The 21,627-nt window shown below is 39.3% G+C and overlaps 1 protein-coding gene across 1 annotated transcript in view; it reads left to right on the plus strand.

Annotated features, from left to right (window-relative positions):
- TNIK (TRAF2 and NCK interacting kinase) overlaps positions 1-21,627 on the plus strand; it is a 396,524-nt gene that overhangs the window by 252,847 nt on the left and 122,050 nt on the right. Inside the window, exons 5-7 of the mRNA XM_068983499.1 lie at positions 10,753-10,863; positions 13,062-13,152; positions 15,678-15,808. Of these exons, the coding sequence (XP_068839600.1) occupies positions 10,753-10,863; positions 13,062-13,152; positions 15,678-15,808 (333 nt within the window). The remainder of the gene's footprint in view (positions 1-10,752; positions 10,864-13,061; positions 13,153-15,677; positions 15,809-21,627) is intronic.

Genomic DNA, 21,627 nt, shown 5'->3' on the forward strand with positions numbered 1-21,627 from the left:
GTATTTCTTAAGTCTTAGAAATATACTTTGAAAAGTACATTAAACCCTTTGGAGTGTTTTAGCAAATAATTGCAAAGGTCACAGAGAGTTGACTCTTTGGGTTAATGGCATTCTTTTAGGATTACATTTCTTTAAAAATATTATTATGGATTAAATAGAGACAGAGCCTGTAGCAACCAAGAGTAGCACTCTAACATTTATTCCCAGTTTTCAGACCACATGAACTATTCCCCAGGTACTTCTTGTGCTGTGGCTGGAGGCCAGAAGTTTGCACATATGCCACCAGCCAATATAAGTGCTGTTTTAGGTGTCTGATTGAATTATAATCTGTGTGAATTCTATCAGTCTTGTCACAGAGATAAACTCTTGTTTAGTCCCAGCTCTTTGTGGAATTACAACTACTTCTGATAATGGCCAAGTAATTCTCCCTTATCAACTGCTCAGGGCCTGATCCGGAAATCAAAAAAGGGAGCTCTTTCAATAAAGATTCCAATCTCTCCGAAACAAGGCACCCTGACACACAACACGGCCATCTCATTCTGCACCGTCTCAGCAAAGAGAGGCCCTCCACTTTGCTGCGTGCCCTTCAGACACTGGGAGTGACAAGGCCTGTCTATTAAATGGGCGAATTGAAAGCAAAATCACACATATTTTGCCATCTCTTTTGATACCACCACAACAATCACAGGGCTAGAATATCTTATAAAAGGAAATAAATTTGATTAGACTCCAAAATGTAGGTTGGTCTAGTAAGATGGTGGCTCAAGTGGTGAAGAATCCTCCTGCCAATGCAGGAGACACAGGTTCAGTCCCTGGGTTGAGAAGATCCCCTGGAGAAGGAAATGGCAACCCACTCCAGTATTCTTGCCTGGAGAATTCCATGGACAGAGCCTGGCAGATACAGTCTGTGGCGTCGCAGAGTCAGATTCGACTGAGTGACTGAGGACACATGTAAATAAAACTAAATTCTTTAGTTTTATTACTAAAGAATTCCCTTCCTTCGTATTTTCAACCTAGGTTATTTGTCTAGAGAAGTAACTGAGTCTTATTATTTGTGAGTGGAAAATTTTAAGACTGAGTAAATAGTAGGAAGAGTGATTGTACACTGGTTCCCAGTCTTGGAGCTGCCCCACTGCATGAGCTATAGACACAGAATGTAAGTTACTTAAATACAAGCACAGAGCTAAAGTTGCACCTGATTTAATACTGTGCAACTGAGCTTGAGTTCAGCTTTAATGGAGCCATTTTTATGAATTAATGGGTGATTAAGTGACAAGAGTGTGAAAATGATTTCTTTTTTTATTCTAATGAATTTCATTTGAACTGTGCCTAAACTGCTTTTTACCTTAGCAAAAGGTAGACTTGATGTATGCCCAAAGTTACTCTCTCTGCTCAGCAGCCATCCTCTGCTAAGCTTCCTTTTGGGCTTCCCAGGTAAAGAACCCACCTGCCAATGCGGGAGACATAAAAGACTAGGGTTCCATCCCTGGGTCAGGAAGATCCCTTGGAGGAGGGCATAGCAATCTGGAGAATCTCATGGACAGAGGAGCCTGGCAGGTTATGGTCTATAGGCCCCCAAAGAGTTGGACACACACAACTGAATCAACTTAGCAGAAAGTTACTCTGTTAATGGTCTACATAACCCTCTGGTTCCTATTCTAGATTAATTTTGAGTCAACGGCAATATTCCTATTTGCATTACACTTCTCAGAATTCTCAACTACCAAGTTTCTTAGTCGTGAGTCCTAAGTCTTCTAAAGCCAGTGTTGTTTTTTCCTTTTTCTGTTGTTAACTTTTCTGAAAACTTGTTCCCCTGTCACTACCCGTAAATTCTTTCTAAGAGGGAGACTTGTAAATTTCATATAACCTTTGAGGTTAGTCTCTGATTTGATCCAAGGCTCAAATGGACATGTTATGATTTATCTCTAATAGGATATACGCTTCAGAAGATCTTGCATGCTTTCTGAGAAATTTGAGCACCAGATACCAAATCCAGGAGGCAGCTAACTTCTCTTTCCTTGAATGCTACCATGCTAACTCTGAGACGGCTCTCTCCTTAGACATGGGCGACCACAGAGCATTTCTAGCTGTCAATTGGGCAGGTTTCTTGTTGCTAAGAAAACCAGCTGGCTTAGTACATTCAAACTCTGATTGTTATTCTCAAAATACATGTCTAGAAACTTTATTGACAAAATCTGAGATTTCACATCATTGGGGCTCATCTTTTTATCTTTGGAACACTTAGAATATGTAGTTATAAGCATTCTCTTTTCGAGTCTAAAAATATAATTCAGAAGCCAAAGGAGTTTTTGTTTCCCCAAATACATGCTGGTTTAAAAATAAATGCAAAAACCTGTTTAGGTTTCTCAGTTGGTTTCCCAATTTGAAATTGCCAACAGTTTTGCTGTTGCTTTACAGCAAAACAGTTTGCTTTACCTTTCCATCAGTTGATTGAAATGATAAATGTAAACCCAGCAATTGTTGTACCTCTGTACACACATTTTTTTTTTTTATTGTGCGACTTAAACTCCCTTTGGCAAATGAAGCTGCATTCTGTAACAAAGTACTGAGTTTGGGTTTTATTTATACCTTCATAAATCATGCAGATGGGATCTGTGGCTGTTCCCAGCTACACATGATACAAATATCCTGTGCCTTGCTGATGTTTCTGGACCTTCAAGGTCAATAGGCTGATCCTTTGCAGACTTTTGAATTCTTAGAAGTTTATCTTCCTTCCCTTTTCTTAGATTGTCTGTGCAATCGCTTGGTGCGGTTGTTTAGTTACTGAGTCGTGTCCGACTCTTTTGTGACCCTATGGACTGTAGCCTGCCAGGCTCCTCTGTCCATGGGGTTTCCCAGGCAGGAATACTGAAATGGGTCGCCATTTGTTTCTCCAGGGGATCTTCCCAATCCAGGGACCGAACCCAGGTCAGGTCTCTTGCATCTCCTGCATTGGTAGGTGGATTCTTTACCACTGAGCCACCAGGGAGGCTCTTGGTGCAGACTTCCTTCACTTTAGGCCAACCTTCATCCCCTTGCTCCTTCCTCTTCCTGTCCTCTCTCTCATCTCCTCTTTTGCTATAAAAGGGAAGGAATCTGTTAGTGGTCGTTCTTCTTGTGGGTGACTGACTAGTGACATTTGGGTTAATATGTTGCTGTCAAGGCAGTCTGGGCTAGTCCCACAGTTTTAAAATAGCTTAAAACTTTGTTTCTTGTTAGCGAGTAAGTTAATACCTTTGGGACCCCAGAAATCATCCTAAGCCTCTTAGGCTGGTTCTGAGAATAGACCTTTTAAAATTCTTTCAGAGGTGACTAGGGTTGGAAAGGGCAAGTTAAAAGTGACCACATCTGCTGATTCCAAACCCACACCCCTCCCAGTTAGGGGGTGACCTCAGGGAGGGCTGAGATAGTGCTTCGGACACTCCATCTGAGATCCGCTGAGGCCAGAGAACCTTGACTTCTGTACTGTCCTGAAGGAGGAAGAATGAACAGGAGGGCATTAAAAGAAAACAACCTCCTTATCCCACAAGCTCTAAGAGAAAACCTCCTGCTCATCAGACACACACACACACAAAAAAAGTGATAAACAACCATGCAAATTGTGAAATATGCTAGAACTCTTTGTTTTAAAATTTTTATCATTTTAGTTCAGATAGAAATAGCTTCCCACGTATAACAACCCAAGCAACCTTTTCCCTAATAACTGGGTTGCACTATACACACTGTGCTGCTTTTTAAATATCTTCTCCTTGACACGGTTCCAGGTACGGCCCCAGCCCAGCCCCCATCGTGGTTGAGCGCAGTTCTGTGTTCACCTTCAACTTAACCTTCCTTCTGTCTTCCCAAGTGACATGCATGTGTATTTTCATTTTCTGACCCAGTTATGTAGGTGATAGTGAGTGAGAATTTCAAATATAAGATTCTTTTTAAACATCTCCCACCGTCTTCCAACCTGCCAAATAAAAAGCTCCAGTGTCCTGGGATGCACCTATGTGTCTTCTTGCTGTGTGATACAAGCTTGAAGAAAAAGAGCTGCGTCCTTGGTCCTCTTTCATTAATAGAAGTTTTAGAAGCACACGTGCCCAGTGCCCTTTATAGGTGCCCTTTTAGCCATTTCCTAACCATCCAAGTGAAGTGGATCTTGGGAAGCTATTAATGCTGTCTTCCAAGCTGGAATTTTTTTTTTTAATAAAGGCAAACAGACCAAAGAATGGATAAATAATAGAATCTGAGAATTCTGGCTACCAGAAGCTTTATATTCTGTAAGACAGTGTTCACATCAACTGTGTAAGGCTGATGCTTTTGTTTTAATAGTGATGGTGGCAGAGTGCTGAACCCAGTGAAGTTAGGGAACATGCCCAAGGTCATAAAGCTAGTAACTGAGAAAGTATGATGCTTTCAACCCGCTCTAGTTGCTTAATGAGTATATATACCATGAATAAGGCTGGGGACCAAAGCTAAGCTTCTTTTCCAAATAAAGAAAGGAAAGGGAATTGAGGGGAAGCAAAATGAATGAAACAGTAAGTGCAAACCACTCAGCCCAGTGCCTGGCACATGGTAGATTCTCAGTAAATGTTCGCAAGTATTGTTGCCCCAGTGTCAACTCTTTGAGGACTTCCTGTCAGGGAAAATATTAATGATGCATTATTTCTTGCTTTGCAAGATGTGAAGTTATTGACTTATCGCTGCTGGGCTTGGCATGTTGAGCCCTGTTTCTGTTTATTAATGTGATGAGGTTACTTGTGGTGAAGGAGGGTCCCCACTGTGCAGTGGCAGTGATTATCAGTGTTGCTGTGAGGCTGCGGGAACCGACTGCTAGCAAATGCTGGTTTCTTTTTTTCTCTCTCTTTTTTTTTAAAAAAGAAAAAATCCCATTACATAATTTAACAATCATTTTGTTCCATAGTGAGTTGAAAAGAACTTAGCAGCCTTCAGCTGGAGCTGAATGGAGAAGCAAATTATAGAAATCACTGACATTAGTGCCTGGCTAGCACGGGATTGTTTCCTACTGAATATTTGAAAGTATTCTGTCCAATCTAATTTTGAAAGACTGGAGTCAGTGGGCTTCCACTGCTTTCCTTGGGAAGTGTAATTACGTGGCCTAATAGAGCTCAACGCTGGGGCATTTTCTCCAGCAGATGCAGGAGCAGTGGATGCACCTGTAGGGGGTATGGTCACTTGCTTTTCAAAATGGGATTTGGAAAAGGAACACAAACATGTTTTGCTCTCTAGAAGAAAATGTTCTCTCTCTACCCAAGAATGTTTCTTTGGTCCATCCTGCTGCTGTTGAAACACAGTTTACACAAATAGGATTTTCTTTAACTTTGTATTTATAGAGAATCCCCCAAATACGCAAAAATGGACAGAACAGTATCAGTTCAGTTCAGTTCAGTCCAGTTGCTCAGTCGTGTCCGACTCTTTGCAACCCCATGAATTGCAGCCCGCCAGGCCTCCCTGTCCATCACCAACTCCCGGAGTTCACTCAGACTCACGTCCATCGAGTCCGTGATGCCATCCAGCCATCTCATCCTCTGTCGTCCCCTTCTCCTCCTGCCCCCAATCCCTCCCAGCATCAGAGTCTTTTCCAATGAGTCAACTCTTCGCATGAGGTGGCCAAAGTACTGGAGTTTCAGCTTTAGCATCAGTCCTTCCAAAGAAATCCCAGGGCTGATCTCCTTCAGAATGGACTGGTTGGATCTCCTTGCAGTCCAAGGAACTCTCAAGAGTCTTCTCCAACACCACAGTTCAAAAGCATCAATTCTTCGGCACTCAGCTTTCTTCACAGTCCAACTCTCACATCCATACATGACCACCGGAAAAATCATAGCCTTGACTAGAGAACAGTATAATGTGCCCCAAACTAGCCCCAACAATCGTCAACCAGTTGTCAATCCTGCCCCATCTATACACTCATCTACTTCCTCCCTTCTGTTATTTTGAAACAAATTTCATCTTTTCTAAAAAAAGAAAAAGTCTGGTAAAATACACATAGCCTGAAAGTTGCCTTTTTAATAATTTTAAGGTGTATAACAGTGAGATTAAGCACCCAATGTTGTGCAGCCATCACTCCTGTCTAGTCCCAAAACTTTCTTATCACCCCAGAAAGAAACTTTCTACCCCTTAAGCTGCAACTCCCATTCTTCCCTCCCCCTGAAAAACCACGAATCTGCTTCCGTTCTCTGCGGATTTGCCAATTCTGGATATTTCATGTAAGTGGATTATACAACATATAGCTTTCTTCTTCTGGCTTCTTTCAGGTATTAATATCATAATGTTTTCAAGATTCATCCACATTGTATCATGCATCAGTGCTTCATTCCTTTTCATATCTGAACAATACTCTATTGTATGGATATACTATATTTTATTTATTCATCTGTGATGATGGACAGTTTGGTTATTTCCACATTTTGTATATTGTGAACAGTGCTGCTTTGATCATTCATATGCAAGTTTTTGTTTAAACACATGTTTTCAATTTTGAGGGGTAGGTATATATCTAGAAGTGAAATTGCTAGGTCTTATGCTATTTCTTTTATATATATATAAAAGGAACCATCTAACTGTTGGCCACAGTTTACATTCTCTCCAACCATGTAGAAGCGTTCTAATTTCTTCACATTCTTGCCAACACATTATTTTCTGTTTTACTTTTTTTTTAATTTAAATTATAGTCATCCTAAAGGGTGTGAAGTAGTAGCTCATTATGATTTTCACTTGCATTTTCCTAAAGACTGTTGACGTTGAGCATCTTTTCATGTGATTGTTAGTCATTTGTATATCTTCTTTGAAGAAATGCCTATTCAGGTGTTTCACCCCTTTTTCAATTGTGTTGTTTATATTTTTCTTGTTGAGTTATAAGTGTTCTTTATATATTCTGGATACTAGACCCTTATTGGATATGTGATTTGCACATGTTTTGTCTATTCTGTGAGCTGTCATTTCACCCTCTTGATAATGTCTTTTGATGCACAAGATTTTTAATGTTGATGAAATCCAGTTTCTCTCCTTTTACTTATTTTTGTTGTTGTTGTCTGTGCTTTTAGTGTCAAAGTTAAGAAACCATTGCCAAGTGCATGGTGGTGGAAATTTACCCCTTGTTCTCTCCTAAGAGTCTTACAGTTCTAGTTCTTATATTTACATCGTTGATTCATTCTGAGATAATTTTTTATATGTGATATGAGGTAAGGATTCAACATTATTCTTTTACATGTGGATATCCAGTTGACCCAGCCTCATTTGTAGAAGAGACTCTCATCATATCATTTTATCCTTAGTATTGATACTTCAGGAGGCTTCTCTAAAATATGATTATTTTTTCACATAACCACAATACTATTATCACCCTTAAAAAATGTCAACCACATTTCCTTGATGTCAGCAAATATCTAGACCGTAGATTATTCTCAAAAATTTCAATAGCTTTTTAAAAAAATGTTAGTGTCCAGATAAGTTGCATTCACTGCAGTTTGTTAGTAGACTGTTTTAAATGTTATTAAACTTACAGATTTCCCTTCCATCTCTTCTTCTTTCGTTATATATATTTGTTGAAGCGAATGGGCCATTTACTTTTTGGAGTTTTTTATCCTAGGTTTTATTGATTGTATCCCCATCATGTAACGTGTTTGCTCCTCAGTCCTCTTAATTTCCTATAAACTGGTAACTGGAACTAGATGCTTGATCAGATTTAGTTTGGGGTTTTTGTTTTGCTTTGTTTTAGGCACTATTACTCCTTAGGTGATGTTGTGTTACCCTAATCAAGAGATAAATCTTAGCTGGTTATTTTCTTTTCATGCGAGCAGCCATTGATGATTGGTGCTTAAATCCACTAATTTATCAGAGGTTGTGAAATAGTGATATTCTAATTCCATTATGTCCTTTTCATTTATCAGATGAAATATTGTTTTTGTGAAGAAAAGTTTTAGCTCTTTTATTATGTAATCATGGTAGTAAAACTTGTAAAAGAAAGGCAGTGTAAATTCTTGATTTTTTTCCCTTTATTTACCAGTTTAAGTATAAGAAATTGGTTCTTCAGTTTCTTCAAACAGTGCCAGTTATATTCTTTTTGAGGGGATGTTTTTATTAATGCATTTACTTAAGCATATTCCGTGTGTTTCAAGACATTGCAGTTATTATTATTTTTAAAAAGTTTTATTTATTTATTTTAATTGGAGGCTAATTACTTTACAGTATTGTAGTGGTTTTTGCCATACATTGACATGAATCAGCCATGGGTGTACATGTGTTTCCTATCCTGAACCGCCGCCCCCCAACCTCCCTCCCCATCCCATCCCTCAGGGCCATCCCAGTGCACCCGCCCTGAGCACCCTGTCTCATGCATCAAACCTGGACTGGTGATCTGTTTCTCATAGGATAGTATACACGTTTCAGTGTTCTTCTCTCAAATCATCCCACCCTCTGCCTCTCCCACAGAGTCTGAAAGACTGTTCTTTACATCTGTGTCTCTTTTGCTGTCTTGCATACAGGGTTATCATTACCATCTTTCTAAATTCTATATATATGGATTAGTATACTGTATTTGTGATTTTCTTTCTGATTTACTTCACTCTATATAATAGGCTTGAGGTTCATCCACCTCATTAGAACTGATTCAAATGCATCTTTTTAATGCCTGAGTAATATTCCATTGTGTATACATACCACAACTTTCTTATCCATTTGTCTGCTGATGGACATCTAGGTTGCTTCCATGTCCTGGCTATTGTAAACAGTGCTGCGATGAACACTGGTGTACACGTGTCTCTTTCTATTCTGGTTTCCTTGGTGTGTATACCCAGCAGTGGGATTGCTGGGTCGTATGGTAGTTCCATTTCCAGTTTTTTAAGGAATCTCTACACTGTTCTCCATAGTGGCTGTACTGGTTTGCATTCCCACCAACAGTGTAAGAGGGTTCCCTTTTCTCAGCACCCTCTCTAGCATTTATTGTTTGTAGACTTTTTGATATCAACCATTCTGATTGGTGTGAGATGGTACCTCATTGTGGTTTTGATTTGCATTTCTCTGATAATGAGTGATGTTGAGCATCTTTTCATGTGTTTGTTAGCCATCTGTATGTCTTCTTTGGAAAAATGTCTGTTTAGTTCTTTGGCCCATTTTTTGATGGGGTCGTTTATTTTTCTGGAATTGAGCTGCATGAACTGCTTTTATATTTTTGAGATTAATTCTTTGTCAGTTGCTTCTGATTCTCAGATTATCCCATTTTGGCCAGTGAGACCTCTTAAAGTTGACTCTTTGATCTTTTCTAGCATGATCTTATAGTCTTTCATAGCTTCCTGGCTCTCATATATGATAATTTTACAGCTTTTTGCAGGGGCTGAAGCATGCTCTTGTGTGGCACTTTTCAAATTTCTTTACAAGAGCCCTTGATTGATCTGTGTACTTTCACCAGCTCTCTGGAGAAGAGTGGAGAGTTTTGTTATGCTTTATAAAATCATAAGAAGACAAATCAGAATGACATTGGAAACTCATTCAGAAAACTAATTTTATGAGTTTTTAAAATAATTTTTTTAGTTTCACCTAGGCATTTAGGGGAAAAAAGAGAATGTTCTTTCTGCCCAGAGATTTTTTGCAGCCTGATGGGTTATCTTTTAGGACCTGGTGACGTGGTGCTGATGTTAGGAATGCACATTTGGACAAAGCCAAAATCATCAATGTGATTTCATTATGTCTCTATTTTAGTTCTGTTTCTAGCGTCAAATCAGAGACTGATTGCTAGTCATCCTAAACTCTTTTCTTATAATTATGTTTAAAGGTACCTAATAAGTTGACTTTGCTGAAGACTTTTGAAGAAGAGGGAGAATGTATGGAAATGGATGTGTTTTTCTAAATGTAGAAAATTAATGTAAAAGCAGATGGATTGCTTTTTTTCTTCTAGTCTCTACTTCTCCATTAAGTAAGGGAGATGTTTATTTTCTGCCTATTTTATAAAGTTACTGAGTCCTGTAATGAGTTTATATTTATAGAGAACTTGGAGCTTTCTGGATGAAAGGTGCTAAATTAGGGCTTATTGTTTAGTGAATTTATCTGATATGTCCAGCCTCTTGGGAACATTTGCTGAAGTTAATTAAAAGCAGATAGTCCTCACTCTGACAGCTTACAGTGCCACTTACAAACCAATAACATAAACAATGTGCGCTTCTATTGTTCTGGCTTGGGATTGCCAAGACAACCACAGCTCTTTCAGAGAGGGGGATGAGCCTACTTCTGTAGGAAAGATGGGCTTGACCGCTAAGTAAAACCACAAGGATAGTCTCAATTCCATCTGAACCAACCTAGCTGCCCTCATTTAAAACACGCACTTAGAATATGGAGATTTTCCTCAATTTCCAGTTGTAATTTTCAGTTTCGAAAATTAAAAATAATCTTTCCAGGACTTCCCTGGTAGTCCAGTGGTTAAGACTTTACCTTCCAATGTAGGGGATGAGGCTTCAATCCCTGGTCAGGGAGCTAAGATCCTGCATGTCTCAAGGCCAAACAAATAAAGCATTAAAAAAGAAGCAATATTTGTAACAAAATTCCATAAAAGCTCTAAAAATGGTCCACATCAAAAAAAAATCTATCATTTGGGGGAAAAAATAAAGATAAAAATTTGTTTTATATGTCATTTTATGATCACTTTTTCTTTGCAGAAATGGCATTACAAAGCAACCAACTGGATACCTTATACTTTCTTAACACAGTGGAAGTCTTGAAATATAATTATAATAATGGCCTATTTGCTTCCTTTGCCAGTTGGTGATGGAGTTTTGTGGTGCAGGCTCTGTCACTGACCTGATCAAGAACACAAAAGGTAACACGTTGAAGGAGGAGTGGATTGCGTACATCTGCAGGGAAATCTTACGAGTAAGTGACAACATGGGAAACCTTGGGAGGTATTGAACTTTACACTGACTTTCCACTAATTCGTTCCATAATTCATGTCGGAAACCTCCTTAGAGCTTTATTCTAACAGTGATGGTGGCAGTGGTATGTGTTGTGGTCTGCTGTTATGAAGGGAGAGCCATTCTGAATAGGCTTCCCGGGTGGCTCAGTGGTAAAGAATCTGCCTGACAATGCAGGAGACACAGGTTCGATCCCTGGGTCAGGAAGATCCCCTGGAGGAGAAAATGGCAACCCACTCCAATATTGTGCTGGGAGAATCCCATGGACAGAGGAGCCTGATGGGCTACAGTCCATAGGGTCACCAAGAGTCACATACAACTGAGCAAAAAAACTGAACAAACAAAAAATAACTGAACAGGCATGTGCGCTCTCATTTGAAGGGTTAGTTGGGTGATTTCCCTTAACCTGGGATTCATTTCCTATGGGATTTCCAGTTGGAATTCTGATTTTAGATCACAGAGATAGTTTTCTACTTAGGAGATGGCTTGTTTAAGGATATTTTGGTCACTTGTTTGAGTTTTCAACTAGTGAAAGTGTATAACTAATTTAGGCTTGTATGACGTTAGCCATTTTAGTACAGAAAACCTAGTTTAACTGATTTTACCTTAAAACGTTTCTTTGAGACAGTCTCTAAAGTCAGTCAAGACAGTTGGGCAAGAATGTGCCCATCTGCCCAGTTTCGCCCACAAATTCCAGAGTCAGCCAGTCTGCACAGCAGTGCCATATTTGCTGAGTTCACTTCAGGAAGATAACTAGTCATATTTTAGCTTGTTTGGGTCAGTTTACTTATCTCTTGCTATTAATGAGGAGGCTACTGTACGTCCACTGGACATTCCTTACCAGATCTGCTTGACGTTTATTTATTTGTTCTGCCCTCTTGATATAAGGGAACAAAACATGAAACTATTACATAAATTGGAATGTCTGGTATTGTAATGATGTTATTTCTCCCCAGTCTGATCCTTGGTATCATAAACTGCCTCTTCAGATCCTTCTAGATACACTTGTGGATGTACAAGCTGATTTTTTAAACATGTGAAAATAACAAAAGGCCAAGAATAATCAATGCAATGTTGAAGAACAAAGGTGAAAAATTTATGCTGCCAGTTTTCAGGACTTCTTATAAAGTTGCTAAGTAGTTAAGACAGGGTGGTATTGTCATAAGGATAGGCAAATGCCCAAGGAAATACAACAGAGAGACCCACTTCTTCTGGTCACCTGATTTACAACCGGAGCAGTGCTACAGTGCATGGGGAAAGTACAGAAAATAAATAAAAAATGACAACACTTGGGTATCCGATGCTTGCATTTACAAGCATAGATATAATATGATTTACTTCAGTATGCCATTTTTAGATTCTTTTAGGTTACAGTGTATCTGAGAAACCACCTTAGAACAAGTCTGTTTTTAGAACTCATACCACATAAAAGCCAAAGTCAGGATAATTCATGGAAAAATGGAGCACAATGAGGTTGAGATGTCACTGAATAATTATTTCACATAATGAGCACAAAGTCACAAATATCATAAAGCACGAAAAAATGACGGTGGTGAACATTCACAAAGGAAATAAAAATTGCTGTTTTCCTCTTTTTTTAATGTGAGCCATTGGTTAAAGCTAATGGGAAATTTCTTGGTTGGTCTGAGTAATACTGTGCTTAATTAAAATTATGTAATAGAAGCTAACTTTTAAACTTTTCAATTCAAAAATTGCCCCCAAAAGTGGGGACTTCTGTTAAATCAGTTTTCTGTACAGACTCTGTAGATGTTCCGGGTACCAGCTGGCAAATACAGGTGGTCCTGACTTTTCAGAGTGCTGTTAGCTGAAACATGTGCATGTTGGAACCAGTCATATCATGGCTTGTGTGGTTCCCTGTTACCCGAGATCAGAGTTGATGGGCAAGCGTTTCATTTAGCACAGTACCGTGCATCATAAGGCCTGCCTGTATATTTCAGTTTATACTGATCAGTTGCTTGCAGCTTAGGATAAATAAATATTGTGCTACATTTGAATTATGACCACATGAAAGACATGAATACAATAATGAAAGTGTCTCTGGGTAAGTTTAAACTTTTTGGATCATTAACATCCAAAATACGTTTTTTTGCACCTGGATTTATATTCCTGTTAACGCTTCCCAACTCTCTGTCACTCCAGGGGCTGAGTCACCTGCACCAGCATAAAGTGATTCATCGAGATATTAAAGGGCAAAATGTCTTGCTGACTGAAAATGCAGAAGTTAAACTAGGTAAGAACAGAATCCAATGAGCCTAGGAATTACAGGAATTGGTAGGATTGTTTCAGCTGTTTTTCTTTTTAAATAATGAATGTAAATGTATCACTGTGTATTTGGAGGTCATTATACCTAGACTGGAAAGGAACATGTTTCTTTTCCTAATTAAAAAACATTTTTTAAAAGCACTTTCAGGAGTGAATTGGTATACAATATTATAAGCAGAACCATGTGCTTAATCAATGTGTAGAAATAACTGAGCTTGTTTTTTAAGCAAAGAGCCTTTAGATTAGAAGTGGCTGACCTTGAAACGGTTTCCCATATCTTATAGTTTGTCTATGTTGTTGCTGCTGTAACAGAACAATGATGACTTATTTTTTAATTGAAAATATCCACACACATTTAGAATAATGAATTTCCTGCTATATTCCCCTGTATTTTAAGTGCTATTTCCATCGATTTCATTATTACCTAGGGCACCTATACAAAATGGATGCTTGAAATTCTACTTTACACACATGTTGATTATCCCACTTCCGTCTGCCAGAGTTATCAGTGAGGGAATCCTTTTCTCTGGTCCTTTCCATTAGAGCCCTTCCCACAATAAATCTGGGATTTTCCAGATAAGGTAGAGAATGCCCACATGCATTTGACTGCTTGATGTATATAAGTAAGAGCATACATTGACAGATATCCTATAAGATATGCAATTTGTCTTCTAGAAAAGAATCACTGTCCATATGATTGTTTCTTTTCAAAGAGATTTAAATATCTTCTGTGTTTATATCCCAAACATTCGCTCTTGCCTTTTTGTTAAAATAGATAATTTCCATTTTTTTTCTTAGTTAGCATTTGGGACCAAGCTTTCATCTCATGAATATTCCCTTTTAAAACAAAAGCATACATTAGGTAGGGAAAGCAGTTATATATGTACTGACTACATAAGCTATCCTCAGAATGTTCACTCATCACTATTAACAGTTACTTGTGAGAGACTATTATGTTCCAGATCATGTACAAAATGCTTGAAGGTGGATGATTTCACTTAAACATTACAGCAGCTCCATGTGACTCTCAGCATCCTCATTTTATGGATTAAGAAAATGAACCTCCAAAAGATTTATCTACTAGGTCACGTACGAATAAGTGTCAGAAATGAGATGCAAATATAGGCAGTCTGACTCCGAAAACTTAGCTGATTACCACTTTCTTTGCATCTTCTAAACACTCTCCTTTATGGTCCAAGCTTGCCTTTTATTTAACACCTATTTTTGGTCCTCCATGGAGCCCTGATATAACCAGATATAACTCCTTGTGATTTTCTCATTGGTGTACTTTATTCATTTATATTAATATATGCAATTTAAACATATACATTCACTAGAGATTATCATGGGCTTCCCTGGTGGCTCAGATGGTAAAGAATCTGCAATGCAGGAGACCTGAGTCGGGAAGATCCCCTGGAGAAGAGCATGGCTACCCATTCCAGTCTTCTTGCCTGGAGAATTCCATAGACAGAGGAGCCTGGCAGGCTCCAGTCCTTGGAGTCACAAAAAGTCAGACACAATAGAGCAACTAACACACACCCACAGATTACCATACTAAATTAAGTAAGTCAGACAGATATCATATGATATCACTTATGTGTGGAATCTGAAAAAAAAATGATGCAAATCAACTTAATTGCAAAACAGATAGACTCACAGACATAGAAAATAAACATGGTTATCAAAAGGAAAAGGTGGGGGAGGGAGAAATTAGGAGGGTGGGATTAGCATGTACACACTGCTATATATAAAATAGATAATCAACAAGGACCTACTGTATAGCACAGGGAACTCTACTCAGTACTCTGTAATAACCTATAGGGAAAAGAATCTGAAAAAGAGGAGATCTGTGAATCTGTATAACTGAATCACTTTGCTGTACACCTGAAACTAGCAGAACATTGTAAATCAACTATACTCCAATCTAAAATAACTAAATATATGTATTTAATTTAACTGCAGTCACAGGAGTGAAAAGGAAGAAGCATCCGGAGTGCCCTCAACAGATGAACGTACACAAAATGTGGCACCTACAGACAGTGGAATAATATTCAGTCTTGAAAAGGGAGGACATTCTAATGCATGCTGCAACATGCATTAACCTTTGAGGGATTACATTAAGTGAAATAAGCTAGTCTCTAAAAGACTAATACTGCATGATTCCACTTATATGAGATATCTGTCTATAGTAGACAGATTCATAGAAACATAAAGTAGAATGTTGCTTTCAAGGCACCTGGGGCAGGAGGGAGAAAGAGGAGTTAGTGTTTAGTGGTTCAATTGAGGAAGATGAAAAAGTTCTGGAGTTGGATGGTGGTTATGGTTGCACCGGAAACTGAATGTACTTAATACCACAACACTGTCCGCTAGGAAGTGGTTAAAATGGTAATTTTATGTTGTATATTTTACCACAATAAAAAAAAAATACTCATTCACTTTATCATCGTATAAGACCTTAGATCACAAACTATTCATTTGTCTTCCCTTAACTAGTGGACTTTGGAGTCAGTGCCCAGCTTGATCGAACAGTGGGCAGGAGGAATACCTTCATCGGAACACCCTACTGGATGGCGCCAGAAGTTATTGCCTGCGATGAAAACCCAGATGCCACGTATGATTTCAAGGTATGTCTTCTTACTCTTCATAAGTTTCCAGCCATGCCTAAACATCTCACTCTGAGACTTGTAGAGAATTTGCTCATGGCTTTGGGCTTGTGATTTGTATAAATCGAGTTAGTTAGTGTTAGTGTTAGTTGCTCAGTCGTGCCCGACTCTTCGTGACCCCATGGACTACAGTCCACCAGGCTCCTCTGTCCATGAGATTTTCCAGGCAAGGATACTGGAGTGGGTTGCCATTTCCTTCTCCAGGGGATCTTCCCAAGCCAGGGATCAAACCCAGGTCTCCTGCACTGCAGGCAGATTCGTTACCGACTGAGCTACAAAAGCCATTTCTTGAGTTTAAAATTATGACATTCAAGTGAGAATCTTTTTAACAAACTCATCATATCTCATTGCCTATTTGTAAAAAAAATGTATATATATGTTTAAACCATTTTCTATGTTCTTTTAATCTTCTCTTGCTTCTTACTAGAAAATAGATTTCTATTTTGGTTGTAGTTTAGATTTTTGGCAAAGCATATGCATTCTGAGAGCTTTTTATGTTAAAAGAAATCAAGACATGAGTTCATTTTCTTAGGTCATTTTTTTCTGGTTAAAAATAATTATATTTAGACATTTCTACATAGTTCAAAGTTTAATTATTAGAGTTTCTTTTCAAAATAAGAGAGAATCAGATGGGATGTTGATAGCTACTTTATGGTGTTTCTATAGCCTATTGCCATGTTTGATAGAAATTTGATTTGTGGCTTGATGTTTTGTATCATCAACTGGAAAATTGCTAGTAACTCAAAGCAGTGTTTAAGTGGAGAGGTGGAAGTTTTCTCCTTCTCCAAGAAGCCCTCCTCTTTTCCACAGGTGCATGGACTTTTCACCAAAGGACTTTAATGATTACTTTGAAATACCCTCATCTTACAGACGTGGGAACTGCACAATCCATACCCAGTTAGTGGTCTTCTCACAGACTTGGCCCCTTATCTCCAAGCTCTCTGTTCAGAGATTTTCCTAAATACTACCATGTTTCTCTATGATGCACTCCTACATAAATATATATAGGAGTATAAATATCCAATATATAAAATATAAATGTCCAATTTACCAACAAAACAGCCTCTGAAGAGTATATTTGAAGAATTCCTCTATTAAAGAACATTTTTAGTTCTCCACATATGGTGTTATTATTGAAATCAGGTCACAAAGATGCAAACATTGCAATGTCTTTGGGACCCAGTGTCTCAGGGCACTGACAAAATTATTTGCCTCTTTGGAGAAATGCAAGTTTGAAGGTCTAAAAACAAAATAATCGTCTGTAAATTTCCTCCTTCTTTCACAGTTAGTCACTGTAATAACCTGACAACAATCTGTCTGAACACAGCTGCCAAGTTAAAAATTAATCTTTTGCCAAAATAAATGTCATTTATTTAAACTCTTAATGATAAGCACATTGAAATAATTTAATTTGCAAATCCCTTCAGAGGAGCCACTACAAAATATATGTCCCAGACCAGATAATGTGTACCATGATTGGCTATAAGCAATTCTTCAAACTATAATTGTACTTAACAAGTGCTAACTGGTCTATATCTTGGCCACAGATATTTTAAACACATAGAGAGTCAGAGTGTTTCAAACATTTAACCTCATTTTAGCCTGTAAGTATTTTGTCTGCCTATAATATATATGGGACTTTTGTTCTATGGCATAAAATAGATCCCTGTGACTTAGCTATTTTCAGTAGAGTAACTAGAAGAGAACTCCTCTGATCAAGCCGAAGCTTGGAATTAAACTGATATCTTGAATCTCTTTCTTCAGATTATGGTTTATAGTCAGATTAAGGAATAAAGGTTGGGGTTGGTGACAAGTTTTTGAGCTTAATGCATCATCCTAGTGTGAACAAAGCCTGATATATAACTGTAGGTGTGGACAAAGCCTGATGTATAACCGTAGGTGTGGACAAAGCCTGATGTATAACCATAGGTGTGGACAAAGCTTGATGCATAACCCTAGGTGTGGACACAACCAAATGTATGAATAAACACAGGGAGGATTGTGCTGCACTGGGAGATTTCAGAGGTGCTGGAAGGTCCTGAGACACTAGGAAATCAAAGATTAATTTCTGTGTCTTTTATTAAAAGATAAAGGATCGTGATGAGAGAACAGATTCAACCGTATCAGCCATTTTAGACCTTCAGTGCGACTTACTTGTTTGGATTGTCATAAATGTAGGTTGTGTAAGAGGAGGAAAAAGTCATGGCAAGAATATGAGCTTCATTGTCCACTTGTCATGAGTGAAAGAAGGAGCACAACAGAAGGGTGGATTAGGAAGACCAAGCAGAAAGGAAGATTTGGGCGTTCTTTGAAGATTCGTTCCAACCACTTTGCAGATTTTCTGTGGATCAGAGAAGAAGCTATACTTCAAATAATCTTGCTATTTCTTTCTCAGCATCAGATCTTATCTTTTTTTTCTGTTCATTATTCTTAGGAATGTGGCCTGTCACCAGGAGACAGCTCAACAATACATCGACTTTCAAAACCATTTATTCATTCACTCAGTGTGTATTTATTGAATACTCACTATGCAAAAGGAATTAGCCAAGCTCTACCTGTATATGCAGTTTTTTACTAGAAAGTCCATTTGCGACCTTATCAAAGTTCAGTGGTTTGTTGCTGTGTTTGGTTGTCCATTTGACCCAGTGTGTTTCCTGGCCTCAGAGACTGACCTTAGCACTTCACTCTCACGTGCTATAGATACTTTCAGCCTAGAGGGCATGTTTAGAATAAAAGATGAGTTGAAGGCCACTGGGCTTTGTCAGCTCTTCTTTCACAAAAGCCCTTTCTTTCAAATAAAGACAAAATGCAAAGGAATATAGTTTGGTTTTATTATTTATTTCTTGTTTTAAGATTTTTTAAATTTACTTTTGGCTGCACTGGGTCTCTGTTGCTATGCGGGCTTTCCTCTAGTTGCAGCAAGCGGGGGCTAGTCTCTGGTCATGGCACACAGGCTTCTCCTTGAGGAGGCTTCTCTTGTTGCGAAGATGGGCTCTAGGGCACTCCACTCAGTAGTTGCAGCTCCTGGGCTCCAGAGCGCAGACTCAATAGTTGAGGTGCACAGGCTTATCTGTTCTGCAACATGTGGGATCTTCCTGGGGCAGGGATTGAACCTGTGTTTCCTGCATTGTCAGGCAGATTCTTTACCATTGAGCCACCAGGAAAGCCCCTGAGTATTATTTTATTTGCCTAATCCCAGGGACAGGGGAGCCTGGTGGGCTGCCATCTATGGGGTTGCACAGAGTCAGACACGACTGAAGCGACTTAGCAGCAGCAGCAATGTCTTTAGAAACTGCTGTGTTGTTTTTTTTTTTTAACTATAGTAATTCAATAAAGTGGGAGCTTCTATATAAGAAAATAGGCTGAAGAGCCCATGCTTTTTCTTGCAGTCTGGTTTTGTCTGATACCTGCCGGGCACAGTATGCCACTGACTGAAAGTAGCCCCTACCCTAAGGAGGAGCCAGAATCTCATTTGCCTGGTGTGTTCCCTTTCCCCTAGAGCCCTTCCTTGCTTGTTTTCAGAACATCTGTCAAAACACTTCAAGCAAAAGGCAAGGTTTCATTTTCCTGATAAGTACGTGGGGCAATAATGAAAGCTTTCTCATTTAATAATAAGCATTCAAAAGACTTGGAATTAATAAAACTGTTCAAAATTCCTAGGCTGTTTAAATTTTTATTTTTTTAACTTGAATTTCATTTCAGTTAGATGGGGATTTGCCAAGTGTTTTATAGTCCTGTGTATTTATTGCTTTAACGGAACTACTCACTAACGGACATTGTCTGTGGGCAGGAGCCCGTTCGTAGTTGCATAAAGGCTGGCACAGCTGTCCACTGGAGTACTACACAGCCATCTGAACAATGAGATTGTGTATATGTTGGGCAGATTCCAAGATATAGTGTGAGATGCACAGAGCAGCTTCTGGTACACATAGTAGAGTCTGGTTCTCCCCTACCTGATGGATGAATGGCATGTGGATGGAGAACTTAAACTTCTTTCTTTTAACTTTTTATATTGAAGTATAACTGATTAACAGTGCTGTGATAGTTTCAGGTGGACGGCAAAGGGACTCAGCCATACATATACGTGTATCCATTCTCTCCCAAGACTTCCCTCCTATCCAGCATGCCACTTAACATTGAGCAGAGTTCCCTGTGCTACAGAGTAGGTCCTTGTTGATTATTCACTATAAACACAGCAGAATGTACATGTTAAACTTTTTATTTTATATATCCTTCTGTAACTGTTCTAGTTTTTTAAACCATAAACTGGTCATGCTTTTACAGTAGCTTAGTCAAGTAAGAGAAGTATGGTGAAATGGTGTATCCCCTCTACCCCACCACCCATCCACTGGCCTGATCTGTGCTAATGTCGTTTGTTATCCACCTAAACTCTGAGACTTTGCACACAGGTGCTGTGGACCATTTAAAGACATAGATGTCTCCTGCAGGGTTTGGGTGAGTATTGTGCTCTGACTGTAGAGCAAGTACTCATCCTCCTGTGTTACAGATAATTGGCTTTATTCAGACAGAGTGAAAAGCACCCCTGAAGGTAAGAGGCTCAGCTGGAGAGAAAGTGAACACTTGCCTAGCCAGGGAGCATCACCGAGGTGTATGCGATGTGCTTTGTGAGAGGATGATCTTCACATTGCAGAGTGAGATTGGCCTCTCACATAAGGCCTGACCTCTGTCTACTGAAATTTCAACAAAACTCCCATCCCCGTGTGGCAGGAAGAAAGGATGATACAGACACCAACGTTACTGTTCCTGGCAGAGACAAACTTCTATCCAACATATTCCTTGTGCTCCATGCTCACACCCACTTGCATAGGACTTTTTAGTTGGATATACTACCACCTCACCCAGGCTCTCAGTTGATCCCCAGGTGAAGAAAATAACCTGTTCTTCCAATATTTCCCTATGGTCACATTACAAATGTATATGAACAAGGACAGAGAAGGCAATGGCACCCCACTCCAGTACTCTTGCCTTGAAAATCCCATGGATGGAGCAGCCTGGTAGGCTGCAGTCCGTACTAAGGGTCGGACATGACTGAGCGACTTCCCTTTCACTTTTCACTTTCATGTATTGGAGAAGGAAATGGCAACCCACTCCAGTGTTCTTGCCTGGAGAATCCCAGGGACAGGGGAGCCTGGTGGGCTGCCGTCTATGGGGTCACACAGAGTCGGACATGACTGAAGTGACTTAGCAGCAGCATGAACAAGGAATTCTGGGGGAAATGAGATTGTGAATAACTACCTCTAAAGAAGGCTGAGCACCAAAGAGTTGATGCTTTCAATTTGTGGTGCTGGAGAAGACTCTTGAGAGTCCCTTCAACAGCACAGAGAACAAACCAGCCAATCTTAAAGGAAATCAATCCTGAATATTCATTGGAAGCCTTGATGCTAAAGCTAAAGCTCCAATACTTTGGCCACCTGATGCAAAGAACTGACTCACTGAAAAAGACCCTGATGCTGGGAAAGATGGAAGGCAGGAGGAGAGGGGAGCAACAGAGGATGAGACAGTTGGATGGCATCAGCCACTCAATGGACATGAGTTTGAGCAAACTCCAGGAGATAGTGAAGGCCAGGGAAGCCTGTGCTAAAGTCCATGGGGACGTGAAGAATCAGACAGGACTGAGCAACTGAACAACCTCTGCTTGAATGACCTCAGTCACCCTGATCGCACCACCTTGGTTCTGTTTATATATAATGTAGTGTATATGATGTAGGGCATGTCAGGCCTTTGAAGTTGGATAGGATTGGTTTCAAATGTAGACATCA

Source organism: Capricornis sumatraensis, chromosome 1 (genome assembly GCF_032405125.1).
Source record: "Capricornis sumatraensis isolate serow.1 chromosome 1, serow.2, whole genome shotgun sequence".
Taxonomy (NCBI): Eukaryota; Metazoa; Chordata; class Mammalia; order Artiodactyla; family Bovidae; genus Capricornis; species Capricornis sumatraensis.